The sequence below is a fragment of the Aegilops tauschii genome, chromosome 2 (assembly GCF_002575655.3).
Source record: "Aegilops tauschii subsp. strangulata cultivar AL8/78 chromosome 2, Aet v6.0, whole genome shotgun sequence".
Classification (NCBI taxonomy): domain Eukaryota; kingdom Viridiplantae; phylum Streptophyta; class Magnoliopsida; order Poales; family Poaceae; genus Aegilops; species Aegilops tauschii.
Window position 1 is genome coordinate 628,105,226 of NC_053036.3, and position 17,944 is coordinate 628,123,169.

Genomic DNA, 17,944 nt, shown 5'->3' on the forward strand with positions numbered 1-17,944 from the left:
TTCAGAGTTCATTGAACCGCTTAGTTATGCAACAACGAAAGTACAAAGAACTCAACAACAGGGCATTGTTCAGCTGACTGGGCAAACACACAAATGAAAGATTATTGTAGGGTTCAACAAAACAGAAGGTATTAGTTTGCTACTCCCTCCGTCCCATAATATTAGGACGTTTTTGCGAGCTAACATAGTTTGCAAAAACGTCTTACATTGTGGGACGGAGGGAGTACCTTACAGCCAAATAGAAATTGAAAAGAGATCAGGTACTCCAGGGCACCTCCTGTCTCTGGAGAATTTGTCCCCGTTGACTCCCACCATGCTGAAGATCTCCTGCTGCTCCTTCTCCTCTGTCACTGCCGCTGCTACTCCTCCCATATCCTCTCCGACTGCTCCTCGTCATGTTTCTTCACAGAACTCATCTCCTCTCCTGCCCTCTCTGACTGCTCCTCATGTTTCTTCACAGAACTCGTCTCCTCACCTGCCCTCTCCGACTGCTTCTCCTCATGTTTCTTCAAAGAACTCATCTCCTCCCCTGCCCTCTCTGACTGCTCCTCATGTTTCTTCACAGAACTCGTCTCCTCCCCTGCCCTCTCCGACTGCTCCTCGTCATGTTTCTTCACAGAACTCATCTCCTCTCCTGCCCTCTCTGACTGCTCCTCATGTTTCTTCACAGAGCTCGTCTCCTCCCCTGCCCTCTCCGACTGCTCCTCCTCATGTTTCTTCAAAGAACTCATCTCCTCCTCTGCCCTCTCCGACTGCTCATCATGTTTCTTCACAGAACTCATCTCCTCCCCTGCCCTCTCCGACTGCTCCTTCTCATGTTTCTTCACATAACTCATATCCTCCCCTGCCCTCTCCAACTGCTCCTCATGTTTCTTCACAGAACTCATCTCCTCCCCTGCCCTCTCCGACTGCTCCTCCTCATGTTTCTTCACAGAACTCATCTCCTCCCCTGCCCTCTCCGACTCCTCTTCATTCTCCTCATGTTTCTTCACCGAGCTCATCTCCTTATCCAGTTTCTCCTCCAAGCTCCTCACTATTAATCTAATCATTTCTGTCGCATGCCCCCGTCCCCCAGCCCCTCTAGCACCCAACCCACTTTAGCCAGGTTGCGCTTAAAATCCTTGATCTCATATGCAATCCGAAGCAATTGCTCAATTTGTGGAGTTTTGTCAACTGAGACCAGACCTAGGAGTTCTTCTACCTGCCTGCATATGTCCTCGCAATACAAGGACACATTGAGGTTGAAACCTTCTACCTCATCATCTGTCTCATCATCTGTCTCGTCCTTCATCTCATCAGTCCTCTTAGCCTCCATCTTCTTGTACCACTGCGGGATGCGGCCAAAATATCTCTTGAAGATTTTAGTTGCACTTGTCCTGATTGCATCCTCCATGCTTGCTCCTGAGCAGACACCGTAATAATTGAACCAAAGCTCACTACTGTTGTCTTCCCTGTTGATGAGCTCGCCCACCTGCCTCTGCAGCTCTTTCTTGATGCGTGAGTATACAATGAGGGCGCTTCTGCACCCCCACCGTAGTACCACTCTCGGAAACACCGAGTCGACGTACGGTGATTCGGGCTTCAAAAACTCATCATTGTGTGGCCTCCCCAGCCTGGCCCTTAAAGCATAGATGAGTTCTGAAATCACAGACAATTGAAAATTTTGATCAAGTTTGCTTGATGCTTGTTCATCTGAGAGCAGAGCTGCGAGTTTTCCCAGAGGCGGACACATGTTCTGGGCGAACGTGGACACCACCCAGTCGAAAACACTCGTCCCGTCATCAACTGCCCCATCTAGCTTCTCCTTGAAGCTCAACGGGATGGGACCAGAAAAGCGGCTAAAGATATCATGTGCATGCCTCTTGATCGCACGGTCCATATCCATACTTTGGCCTCCCGGGCATACAAGCTCAACAAAAACCCGAATAACAACACTCTCATATTCCCTGTCGATGAGAAAGCTCATTGGCCTCTGGAACTCTGCTTTGGTCTTTAAGAATTCCATTAGAGCGCTTATGGGTCTCTTGTGTCTTACGGCTGGCAGCACTAATGAGTCATCGAAATTCTCCACCGTCGGGTTGTTGGGTGGTTTGTACTCCATGATTACGGCTGGCAGCACTAATGAGTCGTCGAAATTCTTCACCGTCGGGTTGTTGGGTGGTTCATACTCCATGATCTCCTTCTGGCCGTCGCCGCCTCTTCTCCTCATGGAAATAAGATCCTGTGGAAATAAGATCCAGATAATAAGCTAGCCGGTTCTTTTCAGTGCATGTTTGTTTAGCTTATCTGTGGTATGGTCAGTGAAAAGTCTTTCATGCCCTTGGACTATATTGTTGTTTTGATTAAACGATATCAAGTTATTTTTTATCAGTTTGCTGCCCATATGACACTAAACAGACCATCAACATAATGCCAACCAAGGAACAAACAGATCATCAATATATAATACAACATCTATGTATTTCTTTTATCAGGCCACATATAACAGCATCCATATAATGCCAACCAAGGAGCATGCATCCACACTACACATACAAAATATAGCAGCAACCAGGGAGCAACCATCAGTGCTACTACTTTGCAAAATCAGGTCAAAGCACATCAAGATCAGAAATTAGACTAGTGCATGATTGAGAATATATCATATCAATGCAAACATCATATATCAGCAGCACCTCATAGCAAATCTGGAAATTTTGCGAAGAATCGGAGGAGATCGTCACCTGGCCGGACGAGCTCATATTCGGCTCACGGCAACGACCTGGGAAGCGGAGAGGGGAACGGGGGGGCCTTCCGCTGGAGTGGGGCCGCCGGAGTGGACGCGGCCGGAGTAGGGCGTTGGCTGCTGCTGGAGACCGGGGGCGGGAGGGGTGGCGCGAGAGGTCGGGAGATGGGGTGCTACCCGACGGCCACGGCTTGGCCGGAGAGAGCCGCGCTGAGGAGCAGCACAGAAGGGGACAGGCGGCGGCGGCTTCGGCTTGCTGGACGAACCCTAGCTCTTGCTTGCTATCGCGGGAGCGAGGGGAAAGTGGATCGAGTGCATTTTTTTTCCTAGGGGCTGGCGTGATTTTCTTTGGGGAAGTGTGACCAAACCTGGCCAAATGGGCCGGTCTTAGCGTGCCTGGCCCGCGTGCTCTCGCTCGGTTGGGCCGGAGAAGGCCATCTGTTTCCATCACGCCCACGCCAGCCCAGCCAAAATCGGGCTCGTCAATAACTTTCCGTTTCCTTTCGCTCATTTTGCTCAAAGAAAGAAAAAAGAAAACGTTTAGTTTTCACCGGCTGATTTCCTCGCGCCATAAATCTCCTCTGTTGTGCGACACGTGTCCCCCCATGGGCCAGTCCACCACTCTTAGGTTACTTCCAATGCATTGGTGCTTACATGAGGTGCTAAACACATTAAAAACTTTAGCAACTAAAGCCTCCAATGCATAGGTGCTTAACTTGTTGGTGCTAAGCATCCCTCATTTAATGGTTTTGCAACTAAAGTTCTTCATGCATTGGTGTGGGATTCTTCCATTTAAGTCTTTTGTCTAGGTTCTCGCGCTTAGCATTGTTTCTTCCTGGGGTCACCACACTCATCTCTCTCCTTTTAATTAACTTGCCACATCAGACTTTATGCCTACATGGCAGTCTTAGCACATGTACAAGGTGGAGCATTGGGACGGGACTTATCTCCAGCCACACCGGGTCGCTTCCAACCACTCATTTATCCCCTCCTCTGTCTTCTACCTCTGATCCATCCCGTCCCTCATTTTGCTTTGGCGCTCTGTCTTTGTAGTCTGGCCGGAGCTACCACCCACTACGCCTGCCGCCACCAGCTGCTGCAAGGACACCCACCATCACCGCTGCTCGACGCTGCAACCCGCAGATCTCACCGGCGACCGCACTGCAACCTACAAATCTCATCAGCGGTTGGCGCGGCGTCGCTCATGGTGGTGACCACGGCGCTGCACTCTCCGACATCGGAAGACGCTGCAACGCAGCGCGATGGTGACTGAGTGGCCGACAGGGGCTTGCAACTAGGGTGATGTTACCTTGAAGCTCTTGGGAGCACCGTCGGAGCTGCAAACGGAGCGTCGGTGGTGCTGCGAACATAAATTGTTTTTTACTTTTTCATTTACAGTGTTTTTCCTTTTTTATTCATTCTCTTATAAACATAAATTGATCCATTGTTTTTTTATATATTTTTCTAATATCTGGGAACATTTTTGAAAAAACGAACCTTTCTTTCCAAATTCACTAACTTTTCTACAAGTGTCATAATTTTTTTATAAGCAGTTAGCATAATTTTCAATATTCATGAACCATTTTTTATTTCATGAACATTTTTTAAACACATGATCACTTTTAAAAATCCATGAACGTTTATTCGCAAGCATTTTTCTAAATTTATGAATGTCCAATAGTTAGGGCATCTCCAGTCGTTCGGCCCCCAAGGGCTTGAAATAGCGCTGCTTAAGGGGCAATTAGCGATAAAATCGTCGTGGGGGACTCGGGTTCCTAGCCGACCCCTCAAGTTCGCCCCCCAACCGCCGATTTCGGCCAAAATTTGGTGCAAATTCGGCACACTTTGGCACAAATTCAACAAAAACTAATTTTTATCACATAGTTTATCACAGAAATCAATACAAATCAAATAGTTCAACGAAGCAAACTCATAATCCAAACACGAATTAAAACTCATAGTTCAACGAAGCAAACTCATAGTTCATCACACACATGGAACTAGGCGTTGCCCTTGAGCCTCCATAGGTGCTTCACGAGATCGTGCTGCAGTTCTTAATGCACTTGTGGGTCTCAGATCTCCTGACGCATATTAAGGTAGGCAGCCCATGATGTCGGTACCTGGTGATCAACTTGGGCAAGAGGACCCTTCTTGTAATGTGGTTCAGTGTCAAACACTCGCTCTTCCTGCTCGCTCTCAATGATCATGTTGTGCAAGATGACACAACAATTCATCACTTCCCACATTTGATCTTTCGACCAGGTCAGAGCGGGGTACCGGACAACAACAATCGAGATTGGAGCACAACCAATGCCTGCTCAACATCCTTCCTGCAAGCCTCTAATGACCCAAAAGTATAGGGGATCAATCGTAGTACTTTCAATAAGAGTGTCGAACCCAACGAGGAGTAGAAGGAAATGACAAGCGGTTCTCAGCAAGGTAATGCCTGCAAGCACTGAAATTATAAGTAACGAGTAGTTTGATAGCAAGGTAATTTGTAACAAGCAAGTAACGATAACGGCAAATAATATGCCGCAAGGTAGCCCAATCCTTTTGAGGAAAAGGACATGCCAAAACGATCACTTATGATAAGCAAAGTGTTCTTGAGGGTACACGAGAATTTCATCTAGTCACTTTAATGGTTTGATTTGTGTTCGCTACTTTGATAATTTGATACGAGGGTGGACCGGTGCTTAGGTGCTGTTCTTAGTTGAACAAACCTCCTACTTATGATTGACCCCCTCGCAAGCATCCGCAACTACGAGAAAAGTATTAAGATAAAATCTAACCATAGCATTAAACTTTTGGATCAAAATTAGTCCCTTACGGAATAGCGCATAAACTAGGGTTTAAGCTTCTGTCACTCTCGCAACCATCATCTAATAACTACTCCACAATGCATTCCCTTAGGCCCAAATATGGTGAAGTGTCATGTAGTCGACGTTCACATGACACCACTAAGAAAATCACAACATACATACTATCAAAATATCGAACACATATAAAGTTCACATGATTACTTGCAACAAGATTTCTCCCGTGACCTTAAGAATAAAAGTAACTACTCACAAATGATAATCATGCTCAAGATCATAGGGTATTAAATAGCATAATGGATCTGAACATATAATCTTCCACCAAATAAACCATATAGTAATCAACTACAAGATGTAATCAACACTACTAGTCACCCACAAGTACCAATCTATAGTTCTGGTACAAAGATTGAACACAAGATATGAACTTGGGTTTGAGAGGAGATGGTGCTGTTGAAGATGTTGATGGAGATTTCCCTCCCCAAGATGGGAGAGTTGTTGGTGATGATGATGACGGTGATTTCCCCCTCCCGGAGGGAAGTTCCCCCGACGGAATCGCTCTGCCGGAGGGCAAAAGTGCTCCTGCCCAAGTTCCGCCTCGAGACGGCGATGCTTCATCCCGAAAGTCTTCCCCTTATTTTTTCTAGGTCAAAATGACTTATATACCCTAAGATGGGCACCAGAGGTGGGCTGGGCTGAGCACAACCCACCAGGGCGCGCCTACGCTCCCTGGCGCGCCCAGGTGGGTTATGCTCACCTGGTGGCCCCCCTCCGGTAGTTATTTGCACCAGTATTTCTTATTTATTCCATAAAAATTCCTCGTGAAGTTTCAACTCATTTGGAGTTGTGCGGAATAGGTAGCCTGACGTAGCTTTTTCAGGTCCATATTTCCAGCTGCCGCAATTCTCCCTCTTTGTGTGAACCTTGCATATTATGAGAGAAAAGGCATTAGAATTACTCCAAAAAGCATTATTATGCATAAAAACATTATAAATAACAGTAGGTAAACATGATGCAAAATGGACGTATCAACTTCCCCAAGTTTAGACCTTGCTTGTCCTCAAGCGAAAGCCGAAATCAAAAACATGTCCACATGCTTAGAGAGAGAGAGGTGTTGATAAAAACAAAATACGGACATAGAAGCATCATGTGAATTATTATCACAACAACAAACTTTAACATAAAACTTTTATCATAGAACTTTTAATAGACTTCTCATGAATAAGTAGCAATTCGTCACAACATCGAAGTATAAAGCATAAACTCTATTGGAAACCAACAAACTATGTTCTTAGTCAACCTTGCAACTACAATTCATCATGTTTTCAGGAAGGGTCACGTATCGGAGCCTTTTTGGCAAGTCCACATACTCAACCATCATATAGTCTTCTATGATTGCTAACACTCACCGCATACTCATGAGCAAAACGTTTCAACCAGACACATAGAAAGATAGGGGCTTATAGTTTTGCCTTCCAACATACTCACCTCGAGGGTGATTTCAACAATAATAACTTATGCTACCCATATCCAACTGGATATATGTGCCTAGATCTGTCCTCACCACATGATGCTTGCCAAAAGAGAAAAAAAAAGGAATAGAGAGAAAAACTTTGACTCTTGCATGAAAGTAAATACAAAAAAGTAAAAGATAGGCCCTTCGCAGAGGGAAGCAGAGGTTGCCATGCGCTTTTTGTTTGCATGCTCAATCCCTTAGTGCAAAAGAACGTAACTTTATATTGCCCCTTATGATAGCAACCTTTATTATACAGTCTGTCGCTTTTATTTTTTACTATCACAAGTTTGTACAATGCTCAGTTTTCTCTTACACTAAATGATCTAACACTTTTAGAAGCAATTTTTATTGCCTTATTGCACCGATGACAACTTACTTGAAGGATCTTACTCAATCCTTATCTAGGTATGGTGGACTCTTGAAAAATAAGATTTGGGTTTAAGGGTTTTTGGATGCACAAGTGGTATCTCTATTTGGTGCGGAATTTTTGGCTAGCAAAGATGGGGGCAAGAACCACATGTTGAAGGATCTATGATAATATAACTTCTATGTGAATATGAACAAACACAAATCATTACGTTGTCTTCCTTGTCCAACGTCAACAATTTTGGCATATAATATTTTGATGAGGGCTCACAATCACAAAATATTTCCAAGATAGTGTATTTGCATGTGAATCTTCTCTTCCCTTATTAATTCTTTCATGAATTGCATCATTGACCAATGCTATGTTTGTCAATCTCTAATAAAATTTTCTAGTTATACTTTTCCTTATGTGGTGTCATTACTTACCATAAGATTAGCATATGATCTTTTTCATTTATTTCCTTTCTTTTTATTGAAACATGAAAGTAAAGAAAGCAAAACTCAAACTAAACTTTCTTAAATATCTCGCACACGATTACAAGGATAGATAACTAAGCAAACTCTCAAAAGAAAGGATCGAAGTAAACTTTTACTCATCTAAAGCAAAAGATAACTATGGATCGAACGAAGGTAAATAAAGGCAAAGGATAGTGGAGGTGATACAATACCGGGGCACCTCCCCCAAGCTTGGCACAAGCCAAGGGGAGTGCCCATACCCGATACTCAATTTTCTTTTGGTGATGAAGAAGGAGGTGGTGGTGATGAAGTGAAGGGTTTGTCTTTCTTCCTTAGCTTACACTTGAGGATGGAATTCTCCTCTTTCAATTCACCGATCTCCTGCTCAAGCTCCAATACCTTTTTGCATAAATCTTGCTTATTTTCCCGCAAAAGACGAAAGGGAATAAACTGGATCTTAGGCTTCTTTGCCTTGTTGGGAGGACTCGACTTCTTAAATTCGACGTGCATGAGCCCAGGTTGAGGCAATGGGGCTTCATCCTCGTCTGAGCTCGTCTCCTCCTCCCTTTTTGGATCATAGTCTTCTTCTTCCTCCGAAGTCTAGCTATAGTGCTCCACATCCCCATAGATCTTAGGGTCTGCGATATAATCAGCAACATAGCTCTCACCCTCCGAGTCTTAGGATGACATATTTTCAGATCTGTTAGGAAAACAACGAGAAAAGAAAACCGAAGATTTCTCCGCGATACGGAGGTCAATAAGTTCGAGGGATATATAAAGATTTTTTATCTTGGGAAACAAGCAAACGGAAGAAAAACGGAGTCCGGAAGGTACCCGAGGTGGGCACAACCCACCTGAGCGCTGATGTCTACTACGCAACTTTATTCTTGTAGACACGTGTTGGGCCTCCAAGCGCAGAGTTTTGTAGGACAGTAGCAATTTTCCCTCAAGTGGATGACCTAAGGTTTATCAATCCGTGAGAGGTGTAGGATGAAGATGATCTCTCTCAAATGACCCTGCAACCAAATACAAGAAATCTCTTGTGTCCCAAACACATCCAATACAATGGCACACTGTATAGGTGCACTAGTTTGGCGAAGAGATGGTGATAAAAGTGTAATATGGATGGTAGAAATATATTTTTATAATCTGAATAAATAAAAACAGTAAGGTAGCAATTAGTAAACAGACACAAAAAGGGTATTGCAATGATTGAAAATGAGGTATTGTGATGAATTGTTACTTGTTCATGAGAAGTCTATGATAAAAGTTATGTGTTAAAAGTTCTATGATAAAGTTTGTTGTTGTTATAATAATTACATGATGCTTCTATGTCTGTATTTGTTTTATTCGACACCTCTCTCTCTAAGCATGTGGACATGTTTTTCGATATCAGTTTTTCGCTTGAGGACAAGCGAGGTCTAAGCTTGGGGGAGTTGATACGTCCATTTTGCATCATGTTTACCTACTGTTATTTACTATGTTTTTATGCATAATAATGCTTTCTGGAGTAATTCTAATGCCTTTTCTCTCATAACATGCAAGGTTTATACAAAGAGGGAGAATACCGGCAACCGGAATTCTGGACCTGGAAAAGCTACGTCAGAGTTACCTATTCTACACATCTCCAAATGAGTTGAAACTTTACGGAGAAATATTTTGGAATAAAAGAAGAATATTGGAGCAAATAACTACCAGAGGGGCCCCACCAGGTGTGCACAACCCACTTGGGCGCGCCAGGGAGCCTAGGCGCGCCCCGGTGGGTTGTGCCCTCCTCGGCCCACCTCCGGTGCCCCTCTTCTGGTATATAAGTCATTTTGACCTAGAAAAAATAAATAAGGAGAGGACTTCCGGGACGAAGCGCCGCTGTCTCGGGGCGTAACTTGGCCAGGAGCACTTTTGCCTTCCGGCAGAGCGATTTCGCCAGGGGAACTTCCCTCCCGGAGGGGGAAATCATCGCCATTGTCATCACCAACAACTCTCCCATCTTTAGGAGGGCCATCTCTACCAACATCTTCAACAACACCATCTCCTCTCAAACCCTAGTTCATATCTTGTGTTCAATCTTTGTACCAAAACCTTAGATTGGTGCTTGTCCGTGACTAGTAGTGTTAATTACATCTTGTAGTTGATTACGATATGGTTTATTTGGTGGAAGATTATATGTTTAGATCCATTATGCTGTTTAATACCCCTATGATCTTGAGCATGATTATTATTTGTGAGTAGTTACCTTTGTTCTTGAGGTCATGGGAGAAATCATGGTAATCATGTGAACTTGATATGTGTTCGATATTTTGATGCTATGTATGTTGTGATTTCCTGAGTGGTGTCATGTGAACGTCGACTACATGGCACTTCACCATATTTGGGCCTAAGGGGATGCATTGTGCAGTAGTTATTAGATGATGGGTTGCTAGAGTGACAGAAGCTTAAACCCTAGTTTATGTGCTACTTCGTAAAGGACCGATTTGGATCCAAAAGTTTAATGCTATGATTAGATTTTATCTTAATACTTTTCTCGTAGTTGAGGATGCTTGCGAGGGGGTTAATCATAAGTAGAAGGTTTGTTCAAGTAAGAACAACACCTAAGCACCAGTCCACCAACATATAAAATTATCAAAGTAGAGGACATGAATCAAACCAACATGACTAAAGTGATATGATGAAATTCCCGTGCACCCTCAAGAACACTTTGCTTATCATAAGAGACTGTTTCGGCCTGTCCTCTGTCACAAAAGGATTGGGCTACCTTGGTGCACTTTATTTACCGTTACCGTTACTTACTCGTTACAAATTATCTTGCTATCAAACTATCTGTTACCGACTATTTCAGTGGTTGCAGAAAATACCTTGTTGAGAACCACTTGTCATTTCCTTTTGCTCCTCATTGGGTTCGACACTCTTACTTATCGAAAGGACTACGATTGATCCCTTATACTTGTGGGTCATCAATGCCGTCTGCTAGGTAGTGTCCCTTGTTGTAGTGGCGCACATTGACCTCGAAGTTCACCGGAGGAGTATGACCTTCAACAAGCTTGGCAAAGACATTCGAGCACTGCAGTACGTTGATGTCATTATGAGTTCTTGGCATACCAAAGAAGGAGTGCCAAATCCAGAGGTCTTGTGTGGCCACTGCCTCAAGTACCACACTACAAGCTCCTGTGGCGCCTTTGTACATCCCCTGCCAAGCAAATGGACAGTTTTTCCATGCCCAATGCATGCAGTCAATGCTTCTAAGCATCCTAGGAAATCCGCTTGTTGCATTCTGTGCTAGGATCCGAGAAGTGTATTCAACATTGGGTGATCGCAAGTATTGTGGTCCAAACACTGCCACCACTGCTTTGCAGAACTTGTACAAACACTCAATGATGGTGGACTCGGCCATGCATCCATAGTCTTCCAGTACATCACCGGAAGCTCCGTATGCAAGCATCCTCATAACAGTCGTGCACTTCTGGAGTGAGGAGAATCCAACTGTGCCGTTGCAATCCTTCTTGCAAATGAAGTAGTTGTCGAACTCCCGGATGGCATTCACAATCCTGAGGAAGAGTTTTCGGCTCATCCGATGATGGCGCCGAAATACTTTCTCGCCATGTAGTGGAGTGTCGGCGAAGTAGTCGGCATAGAGAAAGCAATAGCCCTCCAGTCGATGCCTCTGCTTGCTCTTACGGTGGCCCGTCGCCGAGCCACCTCGCCGCGACTTTGCATTGTTCACGAACAGGCCGGCAGAGCGGCGAGGATCATGAGGTGTTCTTCGTCCTGGGTGTCGGTGACGTGGCTTGAAATTGTTCGAGTTTTCCATTTTTATTCGTGTTTTTTTGGAAAATGTTCGCATTTTCAAAAAGTTGTTCGTAGTTTCAAAAAATGTACTAGTTTTCAATTTCGTTCCTTAAAAAAAAATGCTTGAGATTTCCTGAAAATGTTCGAGTCTTTACAAATTTTGTTCAATTTTCAAAAAGCATTGACTTTTGTGAAATAAAATTTTTGTTTGAAATTTCAAAATTAGTTTAAATCTTCCGCTGCCTATAGTTTGTATAAACTGAGCTGCCAGATTTCAACAACAAAATTTATGTACTATAGTGGGTAGGGACGTGCTTGACTCACGTTAGGTCATGTGTTCGATCCTACTCAGGCACACTTTTTTGGGAGCCGTTCTTTAAGTTTTGCCGGTGCTATTTGTTTGTTTAATAGTCATGTTGTTAAATTTGTACTGAAGTAATTGTGTCACATTGGCTGGTAGCTTTAGGCTGGTCATAGTGGAGAGTAACATATACTACTATCATGCATATGATACTACATCTATAGTGCATAGTATCATAAAGTAGTATTATAGATGGTCTCATTTATTGCCATGCATGACACGTAGTAGCATAATATTTATTATGTTACGGTATCTACCTATGTTAATACTACCCTCTCTCTCTTCTTTAATTGCCTGCCTCATAAGCATGCTTGCGAGTCCCAAGTACATGATACTAGTTATGTTACCCCCACTATGGCTAGCCTTAGCTTGCCTGCTGCAGGTCTCGGTATCGATTCCCACCTGGGGCGCAATATCTGAGAGTTAACCAACCACTTTAAAGTCGTGCTTTGGTGAGTAATCCGAAATCTTTTCGATGACCCCGCCACGACAGCTATTTATCGCATTAAGCGATGCTATAGATTAGTTTCGCGTTGAGCGCTACAGAATGGGCCGCCCCATGCGCGAGGGATCGATTCAGCGATCTCCTCATTGTGTGGCGGCATCGCTAACCACCGCGGTAGGCTTCATTTCATGTACAGTAGGTAAGATATGACCTATTATAAGGGAAAGAGTTGGCATTTACACATTTTCCTTCTTCTTTTCTTCTTCTTTTCTTTCTTTTTTGGTTTTCAACCCATTTTTTGTTTCCTTTTGTTTATATTTTTTCATTTTTTAATTTGTTTTTCATTTTCTTTTTTCTTCTCCATCTTTTTGTTTGGGTTTCTTTTTCTTCTCCATCTTCTGGTGTTCACTTTTTTGGGTTTTCTTTGTTTCTTTTGTGTTTTTCATTCTACATTCTTATATACATGATCTACATTTTTTCAAATACTAGTGCAACACTTTTGAAATACTTGTTCAACATTTTTTCAAACACTTATTCAACATTTTTATATACATGATCAACATTTTTTCAAATACCCGTTCAACATTTTTCTAGTACATGTTCAACATTTTTTGAATGCTTGATTTTTTAAAAATCCTTGTTCACTTTTTGCAAATACATGTTCAACAATTTTTGAACGCTTGATTAACATTTTTCAAATACATGTTCAAGATTTTTCAAAATGCTTGATTAACATCTTTTAAATACTTGTTCAACATGTTTCAAATACTCGTTCAACATTTTTCAAGTACTTGTACAACACCTCTCTGAATGCTAGATTAACATGTTTTAAATACTTGTTCAACATCTCTCTGAATGCTACATTAACATGTTTTAAATACTTGTTCAACATCTCTCTGAATGCTACATTAACATGTTTTAAATACTTGTTCAACATCTCTCTGAATGCTACATTAATATTTTTAAATACTTGTTCAACAGTTTTCAAATACTAATTCAACATTTTTTTCGAATGCTTGATAACATTTTTCAAATACTGGTTCACGATTTTTCAACTACTTACTCAACATTTTCCAAATATTTTTTTGTAATATATATATATATTTAAAATATTTTAAAGTATAAACAATAGTACAAAATAAAACAAAAACGAAACCAGAAAGCGTAAAACCCCCAGAAAAACAGGCTGTGGCCTCGCTCGTGTGTGGGTTAGCCCATTTGGGCTCCTCTCAACGCGAGGCTGCCCCTTGTGCTCGCTTAAAGCGAGAAATAGGGGTGCCCTGAAACCCCAGCAACCTGACACAGATCGCGTCACATAAGACCTCCCAATGTCACGGGACCTCCTATTCAGCCCGTTCAGTGCCGCCTATCCAAACGGGCGCTCACTGTGATGCCCTGGTGGGCCGGCCCACGAACACGCAGCGGCAACGAAGAAATCCTAGAATAAATTGTTGAGTCGTGGATTTCAACTCGCGCCGCTGCATTGCTGCACGCGCTTCGCCAACCACAAGAGCCACCTCATACTACTGATCCATAGTACCACGACATGTTTAAGGACAATTGCCACCATGCTGGTCCAAAATTCAGAACTTCACAGATTAAAAGAAAGTTCACGAATTTGTTTAAAAAAAATAAAAGGTTCAGGTATTAAAAAAGCTCATGAAAATTGAAAAAATTCACTAGTTCGAGAAAAAGTTCATAAATTTGAAAAAGTTCACAGAATTTTAAAAGGTCCACTAATTTCAGAAAATTTAATGAATTATTATTTTTCATGAGTTTGATAAAAGTTCACGGATCAAAAAACTTCATGCAAATTTTGAAAAAGTTCACGAAACAGAAAATAGTTCAAGAAAATTGAAAAGAGTTCATTGGTTTTCATAAAAAGTTCATGAATTTGAAAAAAAAGTTCATGGAAGTAGACAAGAGTTAATAGAATTTTCAAAAAAACGTTCATAAAAATGCGGTGATTTCTTTTCACAGAATTAGAAAAAAAAGCAAAAAGAAAAGGAGAAAATAAAGGGAAAAAATGAAATAAGAAAAAAGTAAAAGAAAAAGAAAACAAAAGAACAAAATTGGGAAGAAGATCCTCGTTATCAGTGAGGTGACATTGGTTGGGGTTTTTTTAGGGGAAAGGCTAAGTTTTATTGATCAAATACCACTTGAAGTGGGATACAATAAAGATCGTGGGGTTGAAACCAAACATGGCGTCCCTCATCCAGAGAATTGGATTGTCGGGTGTTGAACGGAATCCCTCCGGCGCTATGATTCTACACTACTATTAAACAAGAGAACATGGCGAATGAAAACTCTGCCGTTCCCACGCCCACATGAGGGAAACAATCGCGCCCTCGATTCCGCTCGCAGCTCCCTAATTTTCTGGGAACGGCAGAGTTTTCGTTCGCCCTGTTCTCTTGTTTAATGCCTCCGCGATCCTTCTTTCTCTCCCCAGACCCAGATCGAGGAAAACAGCGCCGCCTCCTCCCTTCTCCCACAATGACGCAACCCCCAATCCTCAGCCGAACTGCCCTCATCGGGCACTCTCCCCGCCGCCCACACAACGTCCTCATCGGCGCGCTCTTCGCCAGAGCGGCCCGAAGCGGTGTGCACTGGAAGCCTGAGCCGGGAAGGAGTGCGGCCACCGCCGGGAGGCAAGGGGAGGCGTGGTGGCGCTCTTTCGGGTCGGCCATGGAGGCCGCGCGCAAGCCCGCGGCGCGGCGGCGCCCGCTCCCCCTCGCCTCTCCGGCCGCACCGGTCTCCTCCCAAAGGACGAAGTGGGCGCATGTGTGGCGGCCGGAGAGGCGAACGAGGCCGCGCGCGAGCCCGCGGAGCGGATCCTTCTCCCCCCTGCCGGTTTAAAATCCGCACCGTCGCCGGCAAGGTAACTGCTCTCCTCCGGTTAGGCCCTGGCCTGGGCATGTGCAGCCGGTGCGAGCAATCACCGGATTCGTTGATCCTTATGATTCTCTCTAATTTGCATTGGTCAGTAAAAGATCCTCCTCTATAAGCGGAGCAGGTTGCTTTGCTTTGTATCCGATCTAATTTGTGCTTTACTTCTTTTTGGGCTGTACTAATTCTCCATATGCTCCACTTGAGAGAGCAAGAGAAGGTTACTCTACTCCATTATCTACTAATTCCGGCAATCAAGGTCAATACATGTTACATCAATCAGGGTCAGTAATCAGTACTACTAATTTCAGAGAAGACCTGTATAGCAGTACTACTCCATCGGCAAGCGTTCGTTGCTGAATTTCTTTCACGCCTATGTGGTGTTGTGCCATGGTCGCTCTCCTTCCTCCAGGTTTGATTTTTCAAGTTTCATGCCTTTGTGTTTTAAGATGCCATCCCAAAAGTATCTGTAACATGAAAAAACAAAGAAAGAGAAGATTAACACGTGAGTTTATAAATTCTCAAAAGGAAGTCATTGAAGAAATTTTAGGACAAATATAAGGTCTAATTGGCACTTGAGCCGGCAAAGGGCCTCAGTTTGTTATCTTGCACAGGGACTCAGCCAAGTCCGGCCTGGCCATGCGTCCGTCCTCCCGCCTTGCCGGCTGCGTGTGTGTGTTGTCTGTGCTTGACGGTGCATGCTTGTTGGCTTGTCACTAGGTGCTTGTCGCTGCTGGCCTGCTGCTGCTGCTGCTTTGCTGTATATATTTGTATAATGCTTGCATCTTGTATGCAGCTATTGTGACGTCCCCGATTCAATCGTACACTAATCATACACGCAAATGTGTACGATCAAGGTCAAGGACTCACGGGAAGATATCACAACACAACTCTAGACACAAATTAAAAATAATACAAGCTTTATATTACAAGCCATGAGCCTCGAGGGCTCGAATACATAAGCTCAAATATACAAGAGTCAGCGGAAGCAACAATATTTGAGTACAGACATAAGTTAGACAAGTTTGCCTTAAGAAGGCTAGCACAAAAGCAACAACGATCGAAAAGGCAAGGCCTCCTGCCTGGGAGCCTCCTAACTACTCCTGGTCGTCAACGGCTGTCACGTAGTAGTAGGCACCTTTGGGGTAGTAGCAGTCGTCAAAGATGGCATCTGGCTCCTGGACTCCACCATCTAGTTGCATCAACCGGAAAGAAGAAGAAAGGGAGAAAAAGGGGAGCAAGGCAACCGTGAGTACTCATCCAAAGTACTCGCAAGCAAGGATCTACACTACATATGCAACATTATCAAAGGAAGGGTGTATATGTGGACTGGGCTGCAGAAATGCCAGAATAAGAGGGGGAGAAGCTAGTCCTATCGAAGACTAGCATCTTCTGAAAACCACCATCTTGCAGCAACAGGAGGGAGTAGAGTAGCATAAAGTAAAGTAGTAAAGTGTTATCAACCTCGGCTAGAGATCCTTTTTCGACTCTCTGCGAGAAAGCAATCCCAGAGCCATACTATCCATTTCTCATATCCATGTCTCATCTCAAGTATACAGTTCTAGTTGTATCGATCGGGTTACAACTCCAAGTGTCCGTTACCGTAGGACAGGCTATCGATAGATGTTTTCTTCCCTGCAGGGGTGCACCAACTTACCCACCACACTCGATTAACTCCGGCCGGACACACTTTCCTGGGTCATGCCCGGCCTCGGCCAAACAATACGCCGCAACCCGACCTAGGCTTAATAGAGAGGTCAACACGCCGGACTAAACCTATGCCCCCAGGGGTCATGGGCCATCTCCCCGGGAACTCCTGCACGTTGCGAGGGCGGCCGGTGAGCAGACCTAGCTACCTCCTTCAAAATGGCAGGTGCTTACGCAGTCCAACCCGCCGCGCGCCGCTCAGTCGCTGACGTCTATTAAGATTCGACTGATGCATACGAAGCAGAACGCCCATACTATGCCCACGTGATGGTTAGTGCTATCAGGCCAGAGGCCCCTCGGATCAAATATCCAAATCGTAGTGGATTAGGAGCACGCAGTAACAAGCAGAGACTCACGAAAGATGTGACCCCGTTGCCCCGTCTCGAGGACTTGCGGCAAGGGCTAGGAATGCCCGGCCACGCCTCGTAATTATCTCGCGGGCACCCTCCAGGTCAACCCGTCTCCACATCACTCGCGGGTACCCCTCAGGGTCGACCCGCCTTTCCAAGTAACAGTGGTAAAGTTCAAGTATCCGTGTGTCCAAACATCAAGGGGAAAATCCAAGGAATCACCCCCGGTGAATTCCATTCGATGTAATCATCAAGGTGAACGTAAGAGGAACCACCCCCGAGGTTCACACTTGAGGGGTTGCACGACAGAGTCGTATCGGAAGTGGTTAAGGCGGAATCACCCTTGATGACCATGACTGAATAGCTACACAGCAGGGTTAACATCAGAAGTGCTGTAGAGGTCTCACCCTCGGCACTGAATAGTAACCCAGTAGTGTCGAGCAACTAAGGGGAAAGTGATGTGCTGTGCCGGGGCCTGGTCTTCGATCCCGTTGATCGGGTCTTCGATGATGAAGCAGGGGCAACAAGGACAA

The 17,944-nt window shown here is 44.2% G+C and overlaps 1 protein-coding gene across 1 annotated transcript; it reads right to left on the bottom strand.

The window, feature by feature from the left end:
- LOC109732767 (uncharacterized) lies at positions 1-3,080 on the bottom strand. The gene is made up of 2 exons (XM_020291959.4): positions 2,724-3,080; positions 1-2,221 (listed from the first exon to the last, which is right to left on the bottom strand). The coding sequence occupies exons 1-2, from the start codon at positions 2,739-2,741 to the stop codon at positions 1,046-1,048; spliced, it is 1,194 nt and encodes a 397-aa protein (XP_020147548.1). The 5' UTR covers positions 2,742-3,080; the 3' UTR covers positions 1-1,045.
- Between the last annotated feature and the right edge of the window lie 14,864 nt (positions 3,081-17,944).